A 20,969-nucleotide genomic window follows, 5' to 3' on the forward strand; every position below is an offset into this window, starting at 1 on the left:
TAGACCAATACCCAAGAGTTGAGGTATTTGAGCATATTCTTAGCTTACTGTAACCACGTAAGAATTAAGCTCTTATCTAGCATAGTAATATACTTTATGTGGATTGCAGACATCTGGTAATTAAAAAGTGTTTTATAATAGTCAGCAGATTCTTAATGCTAAGAGAACTGATGAGCATGGAACCATTCTGTTAATTAATAGTGTTTCTAGTTACTTTCACATCTTCCAGGCTAGGTGCTTAGGTTCCTTCTCTGTAGATAACATGTGCATTTTTCCTGCAGATTTTAAAACATTTACCATAAATAAACAGCAGTATTATAAGTACAATCCTGATGATGATGATATCTTAGTTCTCCACAAGCTGTGTGACTAATGTAGACATGATTCTTGTTTTCTGTAGTTTGCATTTTTTAAATTAAAATATTATTAAAGTAAGCACAAGGTGAAAAAATATGACCTGTTAGCTTTCTTCAGAGTAGTTCTTTGCTCATTGCTATAATTACGAACTTTCTGTAACCATTATGCCTAAAGATTTTGTTCTACATATGTTTTTATTGCACTTTGAATTTCCTTTTCTAAATTTTTGGTTACAATTGAAATGTTGAACACAGGTTTTACCTTTGTTTTAGGAATTTTCACTCCAGATCAGCACTTGAGATTTTTGGAATTTTATAAAAAACTTTGTACGTTGGGTTTGCAACAAGAAAATGGCCACAATGAAAACCAGATTCCATCCCAAATTGCAGAGCAGGAGAAGAAATATACTTCAGTACGAAAGAACTGTGCTTACAACTTTCCGGTAATAAAATACTTGTTTGTATTTACTGGGTGTGCTGATTATGACTTTAAAAATATATGAGTAGAATGCATTAAAATATTTACATCTCTGACACGTGCTGTTAAACTGTATAGAAGTATTCAGCAAATATTGGTGGAATTTATATTTCTGTATGTAAATCAGAATTATGTGCATGCATTTGGGTTTTACAAACTATTTTTTATTAAATATGCTTAATAGGATATAATTTCAGTTTTAGTGAGATGATAATATTAGGTATTGATGCATGTTTTTCTCTCCTTCCCATTCATCTCCTTCCACCTCCACTAGGCCATGATTGTTTTTGTTGATCCTAAAAACTTCCACATGGAACTCTATTCTACATTCTTCTGCCTTTGTCATGACCCTGAAGTACCAGTCAGATACACTATTGCTATTTGCTTTTATGAAGTAAGTCTGAGAACACATGTTGATTCTGTCTGTGTATAGTAGATGCTGTTTTAATATTCTTTGTGCTGTATTTACAGACGTGTTATGAGATAGAGATTCCATAGCTCTTTCATGTTATAGTTTTAAGTCTTATTTTTTGAATTCCCATAATTCTCTTCTCTTTTTAGTGTGTTTATAGAATCCATTTACATAAATACATTATATTCATTTACTCATTAACCTATTTTTCAGCATATCTAAACTGAATACTTACTTTAAGGCAGACATTATGATAGCTATAATTTTATATGCTTTTTCATATTTGTACTTTGCCCTTATGTTTAAGTAGTTTTAGGGTAAATGGAAAATTGAGTAACAAATTATTTACATTTATTGCTTTTACTGTAAGTGAATTTTTATGAGCATAGCTTTTAGTTTCAGTTGTATAACTTTCCATAAATTATGTTAAAAGTAAAACAAAGTTTTATGGTGAACATAATTAACTTTCATCTTTGAAGATGAAGTCAGGGGCCTGTTTCTCAGAGGATGGCAGTAAAAACACATGTATGTAACAGTTGCCAGGCGTCTGTCCACCACTTGTCTCATTGCTGTGACAAAATACAGGACAAGAGCAGTTGAAGAAGAGGGTTGACTTTAGCTCTTAGGTCTGGGGCACAGTCCATCGTGGTGGGGAAGGTCTGATGGCAGGAACAGAAGGCAGCTGCCACTTGGAGTCCACAGTCAGGGAGCAGAGCAATAAATGCTGCCTCCAACTCCTCTTTTTTATTTAGTCCAGAGTGGCAGGCCATGGATGGTGCTGCCCGTAATTAGAGTGTGTCCTAGTTTGCTTCTCTGCTGCTCTACTAAGTATCAGGACCAAAAGCAACCTGTGAGAGAGAAGGGTTTATGTGGTTACGCTTCCATATCATAGCCCATCCCTGAGGGCAGTCAAGGCAAGAACTCAAGTAGAAGCTCAAAGCGGGAACTGTGGTGGAATGCTGCTTTCCAGGCTTGCTCTATGCCTCTCAGCTAGCTTTCTCACAGTTTGGGCTGGGCCTTCCTATATCTACTGTCAGCCAAGACAGTGCTCCATACACATACCCTAGGCTAGTCTAATCCAGGTAATTCCTCAGCTAAGCTCCTCTTCCCAGGTGACTTCCCAGGTTGACAGCTGAAGCTAATAACTAAGACAGTGTGGATTTTCCCACCTAAGCTAATCTAACCTAAAAATTCTCTCACAAGTGGGTGCTGAAGTTTGTCTGCTAGAGGAAGTCTAGATCCTGTCACACTGACAATCAGTATTAACCATCACAATATATGAGCTATAACTTGTCAATTCAAAATAATCATGACAGCCTCTTTATAATAGATATAAAATCTTTTCTTTCCTTGTAAATGCTATAGTAAATTCTTATTTCCAGTAAGAATATTTCATCATCTTTCTTGCATTGTACCCCATGTCAAAGCACTACTAGATTAGCTGAGAGAATGAAGGATATTCATAGCATCATTATAAATGTTATTTAAACTTTTTCAGGCTGTTGAGTCATATTCTCTACTTCTTTAAAATAGCATTTTTTTCTAGGGTTAAGGAGATGGCTCAGTGTGTAAAGTGCTTGCCTGAGTGTGAAGATCAGTTCACATTCCATGTAAATCTTGGTGGGCATGGCAGCCTGTCTGTAATCCATGCCCTCAGGAGACAGAAACAGGGCATCTCCAGAGCAAGCTAGCTAGCTAAACTAGCTGAATCTGGAGCCCGAGGTTTAAGTGAGAGACCTTCGATATATAAAGTGGAGAGTGATCAAGGAAGGTATCCAACATCAACTTCATGTGCCCACATACATGTGAATATGCACATATACATGCACACACCAAAACATATGCAAAAATGAATAACAGTGAAATAAAAATATAAAAAAATACACTTTTCTGACATGGATGAAATCATAGTACAAAGTCTAGGAAGTCTTCCACTTAAATGATACGGATATTTAAAGTCATCCCAATGTCACACAGTTGTATCATCTCTGTAAATTGACCCACAAAGCTTAAGTTTGGAGGAGGAAAGGGCAGAATGTGCTTCCAGTGGCACTTGCAGGTTGTTGTTCGTTAGGTTGGTTACCATGCAGTTTTCAGAGAAAATTGCATGGGAGTGGACTCTGAGGATATCTAGGCAAATGTTAGTTTCTCTTTTTGCCTTTGTTTAATCTTTGATTTTAGTTATAATTCATAGCAGACTAAACAACATGCACACACATCAGTATTTCTGTAATAGGAGTCACTTTGGAAATGGTTGTTCTATGAATTTTATGAATGTCTAGTTTTCATATTCTCACAGTCATACCTAATGTGTGTAGGCTAAGAGTAATGTTCAGTTCCCTAAAACAAAGGGTTTACTTTATTTTGCCCTTTAAATAGTGAAAATTTCCCATTGTATTTACAGTTTTCTAATCTAGTGTTAAAGCTAGATTTGATAATTACTATATTGTAACTTTATTCTTATTTTTCAGAAAACGCCACTTTGAAAATATTTTGAACAACTTAGAAACAACCCAAAGCCAAAGATCTTAAAGCACTTTTTTTACTCAGACATCTTCCCATGCCCAACCCCTGCAAACAAACTGACCCAAGCCCAGGATAGTTTATCTTCTTTTCCCACCCTTTAAAAGGCAGAGTACAAATGAGTGAACTCACCTTTGTGGGCTCTGAGTTTACTTCGTGGGATGAAACCAAAAGCGTTGGTCTAGACTGGTAGACTGTCAGTTCCTCTCAGACTGAGGACAGTCCCTGACAGGGATGAGGAAGACTGCCTTGCTGGGAGTCACTCCACCCCAGTGTCACTAAAGGCCTTCTTCAGTCCAGTTTCTGTCACTGAGAAGCTTGAATGGGAGTGAGTGCCTGTATGCCTCGGCTATTCGTCAGACCCTTTGATTGTCCTAGGACTGACAGTGTGGATTAGAGGCGTCTGGGGGTTGTTATGAGCTGGTACAGAAGTTCCAGAGGTGGTAATCTTATCCTTGGTACTTTCCCTCCCCACTTCTGCACATCTTGCCCTGTGGCATGTTAGGAAACAGACCTAGGCAGCTCAATTTACCAGAAATTAGTGTTGTATTTATGTTGTAACTTATTCTGTAGAAGGAATATTTAACAAGAATGTATTGAAAAATATGTATCTTAGCATTATATGGTTTCTAATCTGAGAGTTTTATTGTTATGTTTTAGGTATCTAAACTTCTGAATTCTGGAGTATATTTAATACACAAAGAACTGTTAACACTATTACAAGATGAATCACTGGAGGTAATACAAGTCCCCACTCTGGTATTTACTTCTCTTATGTTAAGTCAAACTATATCAGCACCCGTGTCACTGCATCACTGGGATGATCTTAGAAATTAGGACTTCCAGTACATCTGCTTTTAAAAATGGAAGTGTGTGTTGTTTATTAAGGAAACTTGGGAAGCGCCAACAAGTAGACAAAAAAGAACCTTTAATTAAATCACCATTGATACTTTGTTACTTTTTTCCCTAATAAGTGTTGCATTTTTCTACTAGAGGTTCTGTTCACACTTAATAATCATATCACATTTTGGATTTTTGCTAAGCATTTTTTGAGAGTATTTTACCTTGTACATAGACTCACAAAGGTACTGAATTTCTTCCATCTGATGCTATGTTTGGCACATCCAATTCACCAAAATGACTATTAACCTGGGCGTACTTAGCTCATCACATGATACCTAAGGGTGTCACCTGATGTGACATTTTTAAAGACATTACCTTTCTCCAGTTTAGATAAGTGGATGCTACAATTATTATTTTTTTTTAATAGAAAATACTCCTAATGTTGTTTGGTCAAAAATATTTCTGTATATAAACTGAAGTGTGGAATTAACTAATTTAGAGGACAAATAATAACCATTATAAATACAATCAATATCTCTTTAAAAGGTACTAGATGCTCTTATAAATCACCTCCCAGAAATCTTGGAACTTATGTCTATTGGTGGAGAAAGCAGTGTTCAAGAAAATAAGGTAAATCTCATCTTTCAGAAAAATTAGAAGTCTGTCATCTTATTGTACAGGGTGGTTGTGAGGAAATAGTGAAAGAATGTGTGAGAAACATTAAAATAGTGCTTGCCCTGGTGCTGGCCAGTGTCCAACCCTCTGTGTATTTGTCAGGACCCAGGAATGGCAGATAGTACATTCCTAGCTGGCTTTAAAATTTACACGAGGGGTCTAGAGAGATGGCTTGGCAGCTGAGAGCTCTACTGCGCTTGTAAAGGGCCTGGCCATGCTGGCTCCCTTATTGGGCACCTCATGATCACAGGTAACTAACTCCTGTCTCCAAAGGAATCCAGTGCCCTCCTATGGCCTCCTGCAGCACTGCATCCCTCCATCACCACACACACGCACATAATTAAAAAATAAAGGTAAATGTATATAAACAAGTTTGCATGAGTGTTATGCTATAGAAAGGAAGGACAGGTTACTTTCCTAGTTCTGAGCCATATTTAGAAGGATTACTGTGAGATACCGACAATTAATTTGAAACAACTTAACCTCTCAATTTCTGTCCTGTTATTAAGGAATTTGAAGGCCCAAAAGCCATAGGCACCACACACCTGTGTTTTCCCAGATGGTGAAGTGATGTAGGAACGAAATCTTCCAAGTTACCCACTCCTTTCCCCTCAGGCTATTTCTTGTGCTTCTGCTGTATGGAGTATGTAGAGTACTTGAAAAGTTCTAAAGGAAGGCCCTTTTCAAATACAGTATTTCTAATCATTAAACTTACTGTTTTTACAATAAACATACAAGCAGCTAAATAAAATAGCACCTGCTGCATAGCCGTGTCGGTGCCCGTGAAGGCTGCAGCATGAGCTGCCCTCTGCAGCTACCACAATTCTTATTGTCTTTGGAATTTGTCTTCATATTTTCAGTATTAATGATTATTACAAGTATAGCAAGTAGGACAAAGAGTAGGAATTTAGAAGGTCAAACTTGCCCAGAGTGATATGAAAGGAATTTTGCTCTAGTTAGAATTGTTGCCTTGGTAACCACTAAGGAAGAATAACAAGTCCTGGCTCTAGAGATTTCATTTCCTGGTGCCATAAATTTTACTCAAGCATTTTTTTAACTATTTGATTCTGTGTGATAACTACTTCCTGGTGATAGCTGAGATGGCTTCTAAACTCCGAAGCCCTTCCCTGGTGTGTGTTTCCATTACAGGCTGCAGTTGATGGCTTAGTCACCATCAACCTTGTATTTCTTTCCAGTTATCTTCTCTGCCTGACTTGATTCCTGCACTCACGGCTGCTGAGCAGCGAGCTGCAGCCTCTCTGAAGTGGAGGACCCATGAGAAGCTGCTGCAGAAATATGCCTGTCTGCCTCACATCATATCGAGTGACCAGATTTATTACCGTTTCTTACAAAGAATGTTTACCATCATGATGACAAATGTGAGCCCTCCATTTCCTCTATTGTTTTGAACTTGGGGATAATTTTGTCATTACCAAATTCTTCACCTTTCCAAGACACACAAACCTTGGTTCCTGTCAGCTTGGAAGGAAGGGCAGCATTTCCGCAGGTCTCTGAGAGAGGAGTCAAGTCTCCTCTGCTTCCTTGATTTACCCTTTGATCTTCTACCATTAGCTGCAGGGAAGTATGAACAGGACTCAAGTTATACATACTCTTTGTCCACTCTCAGAAGAGTATGGATAGACTCACCTCACACTTCTGTGTTGTTTTCAGAAGCAGTGCATGGGTAGCCCAGTCTGTCCTCAATTTCATTATGTAGCTGAAGGTGACATTGGTTCTCCTGCCTATATCTCCCCAATGTTGGGAGTATATGTGTGTGGCACCATATTTAGTTTATGTGGTGTTGGGGATTGAACTTAGGGCTTCATGCATGCTAGGCAAGTACTCAACCATCTGAGCTACATCTCCTGCCCTTTACCTCAGACTTGTTATAGTATTTCTGGAGAGAAAGGTTGACAGGACTCAGTAATGTCAACTGCAAAAGAACCTCTGCTTTGCTCTTCCTTCTAAATGTACCCACAATGTCAGCATCTCCTATCTGCCAGGCCTTTATTCCCAAGACCCCCAGCAGTCCCTATTTACGTGCATTCTGTGTCTTTTATAGGGCCGAAGGACAGGTACACTGAACATATGGATGCCTTAGTGTAGCTAGCCTATTCAAGTGAAGGAGTGACAACTTGCTGTCCAAACAGCTATATGAGAACCTCACGAAGTTGTCCACCTTTTATAACACTTCCAGAAAGGACTGTTTGGCCTGCAGTCCACTGTGTATACATGATGGCATCCTAATAACAGTTTTGAAATTTTTTTTAAGCTGCAAGTACTGGGGATGTAGCTTAGCAATAGAGTACTTGAATAGCATGCATAAGGTCATAGGTTCAATAACCTATAGCAGGGCAAAACCAACCAACCAAAAACCTTACGTATGTTTCTACTTTATAATCTGACCTAAAGTGTCTTAACTTTTCATTTCATAAAAGGGAAATGAGGAATTCAAGAGTCATATCCAAAATTCAAAAACAGGTTTAGTTTCAAAGATTTAGAAAGGAGAAAATATTATTGGTATTATTTTCAACTTAAAATAAGCAGCACAGGCAATGGTCGAGATACAGCCCGAACTGACCTACTCTGGTGATGGGATGGCCAAACACCCTAATTGTCGTGCTAGAAACCCCATCCAACGACTGAGGGATCTGGATGCAGAGATCCATGGCTAGGCCTTGGGTGGATCTCTGGGAGTCCAATTAGCGAGAATGAGGAGGTTTATATGAGCGAGAATTGTTGAGACCAAGGTTGGATAAAGCACAGGGACAAATAGCTAAACGAATGGAAACACATGAACTATGAACCAATGGCTGAGGGGTCACCAACTGGATCAGGCCCTCTGAATGGGTGAGACAGTTGATTGGCTTGATCTGTTTGGGAGGCATCCAGGCAGTGGGACTGGGTCCTGTGCTCATTGCATGAGTTGGCTGTTTGAAACCTGGGGCCTATGCAGGATCGCTTGGCTCGGCCTGGGAGGAGGGGACTGGACCTACCTGGACTGAGTCTACCAAGTTGATCTCAGTCTGCGGGGAAGACTTTGTCCTGGAGGAGGTGGGAATGGGGGGTGGGTTGGGGGGAAGGTGAGGGGGGCGGGAGGGGGGAGAACAAGGGAATCTGTGGCTGATATGTAGAACTGAATTGTATTGCAAAATAAAAATAAAAAAAATAAAAAAAAATAAGCAGCACAATATATTACCCACCACCCAACAAGTCCATCACACATAGCAATGGAAATCTGAGGAATTGAGGATTGTGCTGTAGATATAATAATCTTAAAAAGTGATTTGACAAGAGTAACCCTTGTCACTTTTGTATTTATTTATTTGTTTACTGTGTGTGCATATGTGTCTGTGTAAGGGCACACAGGTGCCATGACACATGTGTAAACGTCAGGGACAACTCATGGAAGCTGTTCGGAGGCCGTTATCATTGATTTCTGTCCCAAATGGATATTTGTCTTACATTATAAGACATATGACATGAGGCATAAACTGAGCATATATTTCATATATCTTGTATATATGCATTTGAAATTCTGTCATATTAAACCAAATGAAAGAAGAGAGGAACAGGCTTTGATTTAGTTCACAGTCTGAAATTCATTTAAGCTCTATTATAGTTCTGCTTATGTACTGTTATTAAATTTTCAGTTCTAAACCGTAGAAGACTTTGTATTTATCAGTTACCAATGCCACACAGCATAGTGCCCAGTAGAGTGGACACTTGTGTAGATGTAAGAGGGTACAGCCAGCACCACTGTCTCTACACTACACAGCTGCAGTCCACTGCATGTCAAGAGAGTCCCACTACAGTAGTCTGGGTTTTAGTGATGGAATATTATAATATTGATAGGTAAGTCAGGATGGTGAACTTGAGTTTACAATGGACACAGTAGACCTGGGTTAGAGATTTTCTTTAAGGTATTTGGTTTTTCCCTCTAATTTCCAGTAAAGGTAACTGGTTGAATTCATTTAGAATCAAGGCTCTGTATAGTGGTGTGATGGGAATCTGAAGGACAGAGGGTTTGGAATACTGGTAAGCAATCTGTCAGCTGGCTGCGTCCTTTTGCTTTGCTTGGTGGCACTCTTCAATATTAACACCCTTTTGTAGAGTTCTGGAACCTTTACGTCCACACTAAACATTACAGCTTTTGTGTAGGCATAGAAAATTTAGCTTCCTCAGCCCTGACAGTGAATAACATTGTACCTCCTGGGCTAAGATATTTAGTCTCCAGCCCTAGAAATGATGCCAGCCCCCAAATTCTTCAGCAATGTATCTGAACATGGATCTCTAAATTTCTGCGTTAAAAGTGGTACAGTTTTGGTGATGTAATTGGCACGTGGTATGCTCCTGGAAATGTTTGTTGGATGTGTAGAAATAATAATATTCCGCTGGCTGAAAGGATGGTGGCTGAGGAACATGTCATTTAAAATGAGGTGGCAGGGGAAATGATAGTCTAATGTGGATGATTTGGATGTGACTATGAGATTGAATTAGCTTGTGATGTCTATCTTATTTCCCTGAGTGACATTAACATGAGGTAACAGAGATCCCTCTAGAAGGGTTTCAGGGTTTGAAAGACCATGAGCACTTCTCATTTAGCCAATTGCTAATTGATTTGGTGCACATTAATTGTTGAGAACATATCTTAGGGTAGTGTAATTGTCTTTCCTGTTTTATTTCTTTAAGAATGTCTTACCTGTCCAAAGAGCAGCTGCACGAACTCTGTGCATTTTTCTACGATATAATCGTAAACAAGAGCAGAGGCATGAAGTCATTCAAAAATTAATTGAACGTAAGTAATAATTTTTGAAAAAAGTCACTGAAGTAGTGACCTTAATTATATCTGCAGTGCTTTGTATATCATTTTTTGAAGATAAAATAGGCTGATGGTGGTGAATATCTGATATGTGCTTTTAGTTGAATTTTGTAGGTTAATTTGTGTTTATCTTGGAAATCTTTATGTCATGATCAAAATTTTCATAGATGAAAATAGTATTTAATCAGAGCTCTCTTTTGTGAATTCCAACACTTGAGAAATTTAAATATATAAATGTATGTTGAAAGGCTAATTTCTACCTTCATGAAATAGCATTTGGAACTAAAGCATGAATAGAATATTTTTTAAATCTAGTAATTTATTTTATAATACTGTTTTCAATATTAATTGAATGAACAAAATGTGGGCTTATAATTCTTTCTTGAATGGTGTTGACAGCACATATTAATGTGAAGCTAGTGAGCTGTTAGGATTTGACTGAATTTAGAAACTAGGTTAACACGTAAATTTTTTGTGATTTGTTAAGGGCTAAAAATCACGGCAAAAATCTTTAAGTTGTTAATTCTGGTGGCAAATATATACATTTTTAGTGAATTTATTAGTCATCAAATACTTGCTTTGACTAAAATTATGCTTAAATATTTTTTAATAAAACTACTATCCAGCACAGACAAGGAAGAGGATTTCCTGACTGTTAGAATTCACCATACTAATCATGAACCACCACTTTTCAGGAAAAAAAAACAAAAAACTTTTGTAAAATTGTATTTAAGGAAAATTATGCTCAGTATATTTGGATTTTTCATTTTATGGCCTGTTTAATTCTGTTTTCATTTTGCAGTAGTAGTAGGGACTTAAAATTTAAAATGTCTCATTTTTAAAGCTTCAGTTTGGTTTAAAGTATTAAGAATTTTGCCTTTGCACACTTATGTAAAAATGAGCTCCTTAGTTAGGGGTAAGGGCTCGTGAGTCCCTACACCTTCCATGCTAGAATACTGACCTACAGCTGTTAGATGCTATATGTGTATAACACATATTACAAATCATGTCAGTTTACATATGACTTTATTCACATCAGGTATTTTTAAGGAAACAAAAAGAGAACAGTTAGTTTAGTTTGAAAGGCCTTGGAGGGTTTGCAGATTGTGTTTGAACCGGGTTAAGTGTGTCCACCCACTCAGACTGTTTTCCAGGTTTCAGTAAGATACTGTCTACAGGGTACTTAGCATATAGGCAATAGTCAAACATAGTAACTGTAGTTAACTCAGTCATCACAGTTCACCAGTGCTTACTGAATTTATCCAGTGTTAATAAAACCTTTTCCTAGTAAATATTGTAGTCTACAAACCTAGAGTATATAATGACTATTTTCTCTTATCTATTGTATTTGTTAAATAAATTGTAGGTAGAATGAAACTTTGCATACATTTTTGGTGTTTAGCTTTGTAATATATAATTTCATGTAGGGAAAATTAGGTTATGGTATTTTTGTTGTTTGTAGAGTTGGGCCAAGGGAAGAGTTATTGGAATAGACTTCGGTTTTTGGATACCTGTGAATTTATCATAGAGATCTTTTCCAAATCATTTTTCTGCAAATATTTCTTTCTACCTGTTATTGAACTAACCCATGACCCTGTAGCAAATGTCAGGTACGTATTGCTCTGCAAGGTTTGAAAATGTTGCATTTCTTATATGTCCTTTGTGGTAAATGTTTGCAAACTCTTTTTCTTAGTTAATTAAGTCAAGTGAGGAATTGATGCTTGCTTTCAGAGTCTTAGTAGCTGTTTTTGAAGGTTGACTTAACAGTCACACATTTTATGGGATACAGCATATATGGATATTAGATGTAGCAATAATATCAGGATAGTTAGCATTTTCACTTCCTTAAATATATTTGTCATTTCTATGTGCCCAGAGCCTTCAGCCGACTCTACTACTTATTTATAAAATATATAATGAGTTGCTGTGAACTGTAGTTACCCACTTTATTACAAAGGTTATAAGATATTCCTCCTATATTAACTGAATTTTGGCACCCTTTGCTTACCTCCTTCCTTCCTTCCTTCGTTCCATCCTTCCACTTGCTAATGATGGAACAGTGGTTCCACTAGTCACCGTTTCGGCTTCCACATCTGACATGCAGTACTTACCTCTCTGTGCTGACCTTACCTCTCTTTATGAAACGCCTTCCTGCTCCATCTGTGTTGCAGCAGTGTTTCACTCTTTGTTAGAATTGTGTTTATATTATATTATACCACATTTTCTTTACCAGTTGTCTGTGGGTAGACATCTCAGTTGGCTTCATAGCCTGGTTGGTAATAGTCTTGGGATAAAAATCTCAATCTCTTAACTGATATCTCAGATCTTTTTTTTTAATTTATTTTTAAAATTTATTTATTTAAAAAAAAAGTTTTTTTTTTTCGTTTTACATACCAATCCCAGTTCCCCCTCCCCGCTTCTCCCGCCCCCCACTCCTCCCCCATCCCACCCCCCATCTACTCCTCAGAGATGATAAGGCCTCCCTTGGGGAGTCAACAAAGTCTGGCATACTAAGTTGAGGCAGGACCAAGCTACTTCCTCCTGTGTCAAGGTTAGCTCAGACCTTTTGTCTTACTGAGTAGAGCATGCACAAGTCAAAGCCAGCCTGCCAGGCTGGATGAGTAATTATTATTAATATGATAAGTTCCTTAAGAAGTATTTCTTAACTAAAAGTGATAGTCCTTATTTTCAAGAACTTTATAATCTTGTGGGCCCATGAATCAAAATGTTTTCTAGATATACTTTGGGTAATAAAGAGTGAATTATGTTTTGTGTGCTTTTCTACACAAATATTTTAACATTTAATTTACTGCGTTTAGACACCATCAAGGCTGGGAAAATCACATTGATATTGAGGAGCCTTCTCTTCAGTGGCCAGAAGTGAAGTAATTTCTCTGGAGTGGACTTGAGGGTTCTTAGTTACAATGTCTCCAGTATCTGTTCTGAACAGTGTTTGAGACGGAGACCACAGTGTTGAGAATCTCAGAGAAGAGCTTCTTCACCTTTCAAATGCGCAGAAGCAAGGGCTCCTGTGTAGAAAAAGCTCTTGAGCCAGGTGGTGGTGGTGGTGCACGCCTTTAATCCCAGCATTCGGGAGGCAGAGCCAGGAGGATCTCTGTGAGTTCGAGGCCAGCCTAGTCTACAGACCGAGATCTAGGACAGGCACCAAAGCTACACAGAGAAACCTTGTCTCAAAAACAACCAACAAACAAACAAACAAAAAAAAAACAGAAAAAGTTCTTGGCTGAAGGTCTGCCCAGACAGCATCCTGGAAACCTTAGCAATGGGACTTAGCTGCCTTAAGATTTGCAAAAGAAACACCTGGAGAATTAACCTGTAGAACATATGATGAACAAATTAATTCACTAGCTGTAAGATAGACAACTGCCTACCATCCCTCCCCAGAACTAGACTAAAAAGAGGGAGAGTTGGAGTTTAACAAAGCCAAACCTGTCATTAGCAACCTTCTCTTGGGAAGGATTCCTTCACTCTCTTAGATATCTGCTCACCTCCCTGGCGTTCTGTAGCCTCCTTGTTTCTTCTTTTCTCAGCTGATCTAGACAGTGGTAGTGCCTTAGTGTGTTTCCCATTTCTCCTCATCTCTCTCCTCCTCTTCTCTTATTATGCTAGTGATCTCTCCAGTCCCATGCTTAAACTACCATTTTCATGCATTCTTAACTTTATCTCTTGCAAGGATATCCTGGACAACATGCTTACTGAGCTAGCTGCAGATTTATAATTCCCATAGAATATCTAATGGGCATCCCAGACTTAATCTGTCTAGCATTCAGTACTGACTCTGCTTTGTTTGCATCTCTTCCTTCTGCAGTCTTCTGCATCTCACTAAGCAACTGGTTCATCTTCCCATTGCCCAGGCCTAAACCTAAAACCTTTTCTTCTGTCACCCCATCTGCAGTCCCTGAGGCCACTCTGCTGCTCACAAAAGACATACGGAGAGCAGGCTTCTCTGGGTACCTCTGCTGCTCCTTCTGGCCTAATGCACCATTAGCTCTTACTTGGGATTTTCCCCATTGCTTCTCTTTCCTCCTTAACTATTTACAGTCTAATCTCAAAACAGCAGATGATAACTAGGAAAGTTGTTAGGTCACTTTATTCCTCACTCATACCCTTCACTGCTTCTCATTGCATTTGAAATAGAAGCCAGGCTCTGTACAGTGGCCCACAAGGCCCCACATGAACTGGGCCCCTTGTCACCACTCAGGTCTCCTACTAAGCTCATCTGTGTTCTATTCTGTCTCGAGGCTAGTTTGCTAATTCAGAGTATCACTAGGCAAGGCTTCCCTCTTGGCCACAATGCTTTTCCAGACACTTGAGTGTCTTGCTCTCTGATTTTCTAGGTCTTTCCTTGAATACCATATTTTCAGTGAAAACATTACTAACTTCTCTAACACTGCCTTCTAGACTGACTCACCACTTTCTGGCAGACATTTTCTTTATATGCATTCTGTTTTCCATATCCCATATTGGAATGCAAACCCTGGAAGAATGGAGGATTTTGTTGGTTTGATTCAATTTTGTGTCTTGGTATCTAGGATAATGAATACCTTCTAACTAGTAGGCACTCCACACATATTGGTTGCATGGACAATTGAACTCTGAGCTTTTCTAAAGCTTGAACTTTTTCAGTTGTACGTTCCTATTATTGTTAGTTATTATTAAGCTCCCTATAAATACAGAATGAAACTTTGCTACCTGCTGCCCAAAGTGAAATCAGCTCTGAAGATTCCTGCAGACATGCATCTCCTCCAGCAGTTAGAAATGTGTGTGAGAAAACTCCTGTGTCAAGAAAAGGATAAAGATGTCCTGGCTATTGTGAAAAAAGTAAGTGTCTCCCCTGCTCTGAAAACATGTTTATTGCAGTGTGCCAGTGTTAACTTCAGCTTCCCTACCTTACCTTAATAGGGTAACAGTCTGCAAGTGTGGTAAGAATGACTAAATGGCAGATGTATTTGCTAATGCTGGGTACACCAGTTCCTTTGAAGGGCATTTCTAAAGGGTAATCATTTTGTTGCTAGCAGTATGAGTTCCTTGTGGGCGAGCTGAGCACCTGTGAGGTGTTTGTGAACCTAGCTCAAATGATGACCAATACCTCATTCACTAGATTTTATTTACAAGTGATCACAATCCAGTAAAACTGGCAGTAAAATCGAGGAAGTCATGTTTCTAGAAGCATATGGGAAGAGCCCTCCGAGTGAGTTCAGTGTGCTGTCTGGCTTTGTAAAGGCACTAGAGCTATATTTGAGAGTATTTGAGAACTACTTGGTTGATTGTGTTTCATTACTGTTGAATCAACTGTAATCTCTAATACTGGCTGCTGAGAACATGCCAATAGGTGGTGGAGCCAGCATCCTGGAGCTCTGGCATCACCCAAGCACATCCCTTTCCAAACACTCTGACTTTATGCCATATGATTTTCTCTAGCATGAGGATCTGTTATGTAGATTGGTTGGAAATGTTGGAAAACTAAGATAGTAAAAAATTTGGGTTAGTAACATCAAAGCTTAAAATGCTTCAGCTTTCAAAAACTGCACTTAATATGTAACTGACAATGCTATAAGATCAACAAAAAGATTATTAATGGGCGTGACTTGGGAACACAGTTTTTGAATGTTTATTGATGGTGAAAGATAAGCTTATTAATATCATAGTGTAAACTCTTCTCTTTGAACCCCTGGGGAAGGGGTTTCTTTGAGAAATACTTGGTTGATTGTGTTTCATTACTGTTGAACCAACTGTAATCTCTAAAAACTTTCCTTGTAGACAGTATTGGAGTTGGACAGAATGGAAATGTCTATGGATGTGGTAAGTACACTCTACCTTATAGTAAAGAGATATTTACAGTCAGCAAGAAGTTGTCACTAATGATTGACAATGCCATTTAAAATTTTAAACAGTTTCAGAAAAAAAATTATGAGAAAGATTTGTTGGATCAAGAGAAAGAAAGAGAAGAACTGATGTTCTTGGAAATGGTATGTTGTTTCCTCCACATACATCCTTCTGATTAACGTTAGCTGGCCTTTGACAGTAAACCTAGAACCAATTTATTTTAGTTTTATATTGTTCCATATTTCCTAAAAGACTGAAGAAAAGTCTTGATCCTGAACTTTTATCTTTTATAAATTGGAAGAAAAATTACAATTGAGGGTGTTTAGGACAATGAGTTTCTTAAGTGAAACTAGTGCCTGTGTAACCACATGTATTCAGTCCTTGTTGAGCCATTCCCACCTGCCCCCCGGCACTCCATCCTCAGCATCCATTGAGTGAGTTTCTAGCACTAGATTGATCATGTTTCCTAGAACTCATAGGGCTTTAAATATCCCTGATGCCAGATACTAAGCAGCTTTGTGTTTGTTTATTGGCCATACAATCTTGCTTTTTATAAGATCTATTTTGAGAATTTAAAGTAGGTTGTGTTCATGTTATTAAGAGTTATTTTGTCACATGCTCATATTGTGAATATTTTCTTGAACTCTGCTTTCTTTTGATGTATTTAACAGTCTTTAGAAAGTTTTAATTTTGATGTTCATTTTATTCTTTAAAAGGACTTATTTTTAAGTGTGTGTGTGTGTGTGTGTGTTGTATGAACATAAGTGTGATTTCCCTTGGAGGCCAGCAGAGGGCGTCAGACCCCTGGAGCTGGAGTTGTAGGTGGTTATGAGGCACCTACTGTGGGTGCTGGGAACCAGACTCAGGTCCTCTGCGAAGGCCACAAGTACTTTAGCTACTGAGTCATTTCTCTAGCCCTAAAGTCCAACATATTAAGCCTTTCTTTTGTGATTGTTGTTTTCTTTAAGAATCCTTGTCTGTTTGATTTTCTCCAATGCTTCTACAAAGTTTAGTTTTGGATTTTACCCTTAGGTCTTTGCCCAATTTTAATTTAATTTTCAGATCTTTTGATTACTAGCTGTTTTGGCTCCACTTATCAAAACCCCTTCTCCTCCACTGAATTGCCTTCCCACCTTTCACAGGTGTCAGTCATCCCTGGGTCTCCTGGCCCAGGCTCCCTGTTCTGCTCCACTGATTTGTGTGTCTGCTTTTTTAGGCAATACCAACTTTTTTTTTTTTAAAGATTTATTTATTACATATACAGTATTCTGCCTGCATATATGCCTGTAGGCCAGAAGAGGGCACCAGATCTCATACAGATGGTTGTGAGACCGTGTGGGTGCTGGGAATTGAACTCAGGTCCTCTGGAAGAGCAGCCAGTGCTCTTAACCCCTGAGCCATCTCTCCAGCCCCCAGGCAATACCAACCTGCTTTCATACTGTTTAACTGTAGGAATTTTTAAAATCAGGTAGGGTATGTTTTTAAACTTTTTAAAAAGAATTTATTTATTTTGTGCTTTGGCCAGTGTTAGGACCTCTGGATTTTGACAAAAGGTTGAAACCCAGTTTGTCAATTTTTATTTACCAAAAGCTTCTTGGCGTTTTAGTTAGTGTTGTGTTAACTGGGGTTATTCTAGGGGCTGGAGATGTAGCTTAATGTGTGCAAGGCCCAGGGTTCCATCTCCAGCACCAGCAGAGCAGAAACAAAGTGTCAGAACAAGCATCAAGACAAAGAGAACTTGAGCTTTTATTAACTTTTTTAGTTAGCCTACAAGATAATGGTTTTCATAATGATATTTTTATACATGTGCAGCATTGTCTTTTGCACATACTCATCTCCCTACCGGATCCATTGGGAACACAGGCAGGAAGGCAGGCCTGCCACAGTGAAGTGGGGAAAGCTCTGCTGTAGCTGTCAGGTGCTGCCTGATGACATTTGTAGCTTTTGGATTGGTGGAAGCTAGTGTCTGCTAAAGCATGATTCTTTTCTATTTTTAGTTGTGTGTTGTGTATGTGAGTGCAAGTGTCCACAGAGACCAGAGTCAGATCCCCTGGAACTTGTTGTAGGCAGCTGTGAGTCACCCACGATGGGTCCTCTGCAAGAGCAGTACTTGTTCTTAGCCACTGAGCCACCTCTCTAGTCCCCTAAAAATACATTTCAAAGGTTTTGCCTGATAGTTAAAAGATGTTAAAACAAATACAGCAGTGGGCAGTGGACGCCTGTTTAAAGGACTAAAGCTAGTCCAGGCCAATTTGATTCTGTCACTCTCTCCATAATCACAAGCTGATGGTCAGTCAGCCTTGCAGAATCTTCAGTGTGGAACTGAGGTCTTTAGTTGATACTCCTTTTTTTTCTACATATCATGTGTCAATAAGATATTTTAAATATGTTTGGTATACTTTTCCCTTTCCTCTCAGTCTTTTGTTTTTTGTTTTTTGAGACAGGGTTTCTCTGTATAGCTTTGGCCATCCTGGAACTTGCTCTGTAGACCAGACTGGCTTTGAATTTACAGAGATCTGCCTGCCTCTGTCTTCCGAATGCTGAGATTAAAGACGTGCACCATCACTGCCCAACAAAGGCCTCTCAGTCCTTTTAAAGAAAAATATTTTGTTGTTTGCCCAATAGGAATTGAAATAACCATAAACAATGCTCTGTTGATGAGAACCAGTGAACACCTTGTAGGAAATACATGTTCATTGTAGAGTGAAGCCAAAGTCATTGGTTTAGTTGGACAAACTCCCAAGAGCAATGTTCTGTGATATAAAATACCACATATTAAAACAATAGCAACAACAGCAAACCTTTGAATTCTGTACCAAAGGGAAGCCCCACTTTTTAAAGGCATTTTTGCGAGGTATATTTGTTTCTCTGAAGCCAAGAGTCATTTTCCCCAGAACAAACTCCCAAGCTGCACCTGTAACACAACACTGTGTCCCAACAGGAACAGCTAGAGAAGGAGAAGCATCAGAATGATGGGCGGTCGAGTGACAAAAGCTTTGAGAAGAAACGTAAGTGGTTCTGTGTCTTCTCACTTAGTTACAGGGTTAACATTGGGTGACTGGGGAAATCTAGGGCATTCTTGTTAATACAGTAATTTAAGAATACATACAAAAGGAAGCTCAAGAGCAACTTTGTTGGTTTTCAAAGAAAAAACTTGGAGTACACAAGCTGTTAATCTAGGTGGCTGCCTGGAGGAGGAAGATCAGGAAGAGAAAGAAAAAGCCATGAGTTAAGCTGGAATGGAGGACAGGAAGGCATCCGGTGGGGAAGGGAGCATTAGAGTGAAGCCCAAAGCATTAGGAAAAGCATGCTGAGAAAAGCAGACCTCTGAAGCTGCATTCCTGCAGCTCTCTGTAAGCAACTGCTTAGAAGCCAGGAATTCTGGGAAGGAAAGTAAATCATTAAAGGGATTGTTATTCCTCCCTTCTCTATATCAAGGCAAATCCACCTTCCTAAAGCATGATGGTCCTTTAGCCAGGTTTTGACCAACCGAACTGGACTAACTCTTAAAGGAGCCAACCCAGGCTCCACCCAGAGGTAGATTCCATTCCTTTGACCTTTGGGCCACCAGTGCTGCAGTAACTATATCTTTGTATCCTGAAATCCTATGTGGAGCTTTAGTTTGGTAGGAAAAATTACTTTCTTGCCGTTCAAAATAAGTTATTTTTGAAAAATTGTGATATAGGTATTAGGAGTACATAAAAAAGGGAGGCGACAGTGTGAGGCTCAGAGCCTCTGCAAGGGAAGCTTAACGTTGAGTGTTGGTTGTAAGGCTGTGGAGTTGAACCACAGTAGTGGAGACTGAAATGTGGAAATATATAAAGTAAGATTATTTGGACAGTAGTGCTGATTAAATAGAGATAGTAATTTTTACTGGAGTCAGATGAAATTACACAATTTAAAACAGAGTTTACTTTAGGCAGAGACTCTAGGACACCAATGCAGAGCCTACCCAAGAACATCCCCATTTCTGTTCCTGGACCGTCTTCTACTGCTCCATCAACAAGTAAGGAATCATTCTGTTTTATGATTCATACAATGTTTTTAATGACAAATTGCAGGTTTATTCACTGTTAGATTAGATATATGATTTCTAGAGTATCTACTCATTTATTTTTTAATAGTGAAAGCAAAAAATGGAGATTTATTCAATGTGGCTACCTTGGGAAGAGGAACAAAGATCCAGTGACGTCCCCTTCCCCTCACTGCTAAGTCCGTATTCAGGGTCCTGTTATGAGGTTAAGGTTTAATTAGAGGGCCATAGTTATGCATATTTGAGCAGTCAAGGTCAGCATGTAGTCCTCTCGGCCATTGACTCATGTCTCCTCTGTCAGGTGATCTGACAGATCGTAAATCTCTTATCCAGGAAGTTAGCCTCTCTCTTCTCCCTGCATGAAGTTCCTGGGAGCATTATAGTTTCTTGAAGTCTACTGTTTCAATATTCTGATGGCCAAAGGGTGGGGAGAGTTGTCTGTGTGGAGCATTACACTTTCTTACTCTGAATATGTCCTTAGCCTTTTCCTGTTAGTTTTTCCATTATCCTTCATGGTGGTTTGAATGCCAGATACTGCAGTCAGCTCAGACCAAGGAGTAGAAACTTCACCTAGCTGGGTTTTTCTGGACATGGATGGATCTGAGGAGGACTTGGGGGTTGGAATGGTTAAGGGGCAACTGAACGTTATATTTTCCTTCATTCTGCTTTACTCTAGGCAAAGAAATCAAGAAATCCAAATTGATTCGAAGCCAATCTTTTAATAATCAAGCTTTTCATGCAAAATATGGTAACTTAGACAAGTGTGCTAGGTATGTGCTGTCAACTGTTCATTCTTAACTGGAGTTTTTATTTTGTGGTCACCCTATTTATTTACATGAAATATTTACATCACTATAATCAGAATTAATTTTGAATTATTTTATGGGCTGATAATTTGACAACTTCTTTTACAGATAATCTTTACGATTATCACACTAAAAATAGAAGGTATTTGCTATTTGTATAAAAATAGGTATCTT

At 38.7% G+C, this 20,969-nt stretch overlaps 1 protein-coding gene and 1 long non-coding RNA gene across 6 annotated transcripts in view; one reads left to right on the forward strand and one right to left on the reverse strand.

The window, feature by feature from the left end:
- The window catches only part of Ppp4r4 (protein phosphatase 4 regulatory subunit 4), a 117,557-nt gene that overhangs the window by 60,930 nt on the left and 35,658 nt on the right, over positions 1 to 20,969 (forward strand). For all 5 annotated transcript variants that reach the window (XR_009382763.1, XM_059279259.1, XM_059279260.1 and 2 more), the window contains 13 exons: positions 630 to 799; positions 1,109 to 1,228; positions 4,430 to 4,507; positions 5,159 to 5,242; positions 6,484 to 6,666; positions 9,980 to 10,085; positions 11,572 to 11,719; positions 14,807 to 14,951; positions 15,891 to 15,932; positions 16,025 to 16,099; positions 18,898 to 18,964; positions 19,876 to 19,962; positions 20,666 to 20,759. Coding sequence is in view for 4 of the 5 variants with exons in the window: in XM_059279259.1 (XP_059135242.1) it covers positions 630 to 799; positions 1,109 to 1,228; positions 4,430 to 4,507; positions 5,159 to 5,242; positions 6,484 to 6,666; positions 9,980 to 10,085; positions 11,572 to 11,719; positions 14,807 to 14,951; positions 15,891 to 15,932; positions 16,025 to 16,099; positions 18,898 to 18,964; positions 19,876 to 19,962; positions 20,666 to 20,759 (1,399 nt within the window). In the remaining variant the exon portion in view is untranslated. The remainder of the gene's footprint in view (positions 1 to 629; positions 800 to 1,108; positions 1,229 to 4,429; positions 4,508 to 5,158; positions 5,243 to 6,483; positions 6,667 to 9,979; positions 10,086 to 11,571; positions 11,720 to 14,806; positions 14,952 to 15,890; positions 15,933 to 16,024; positions 16,100 to 18,897; positions 18,965 to 19,875; positions 19,963 to 20,665; positions 20,760 to 20,969) is intronic.
- LOC131924052 (uncharacterized) lies at positions 1,576 to 6,179 on the reverse strand. The gene is made up of 2 exons (XR_009382764.1): positions 6,045 to 6,179; positions 1,576 to 2,094 (listed from the first exon to the last, which is right to left on the reverse strand). It is a non-coding gene; the product is annotated as an uncharacterized LOC131924052 (long non-coding RNA).

The sequence above is a fragment of the Peromyscus eremicus genome, chromosome 14, assembly GCF_949786415.1.
Source record: "Peromyscus eremicus chromosome 14, PerEre_H2_v1, whole genome shotgun sequence".
Classification (NCBI taxonomy): Eukaryota; Metazoa; Chordata; class Mammalia; order Rodentia; family Cricetidae; genus Peromyscus; species Peromyscus eremicus.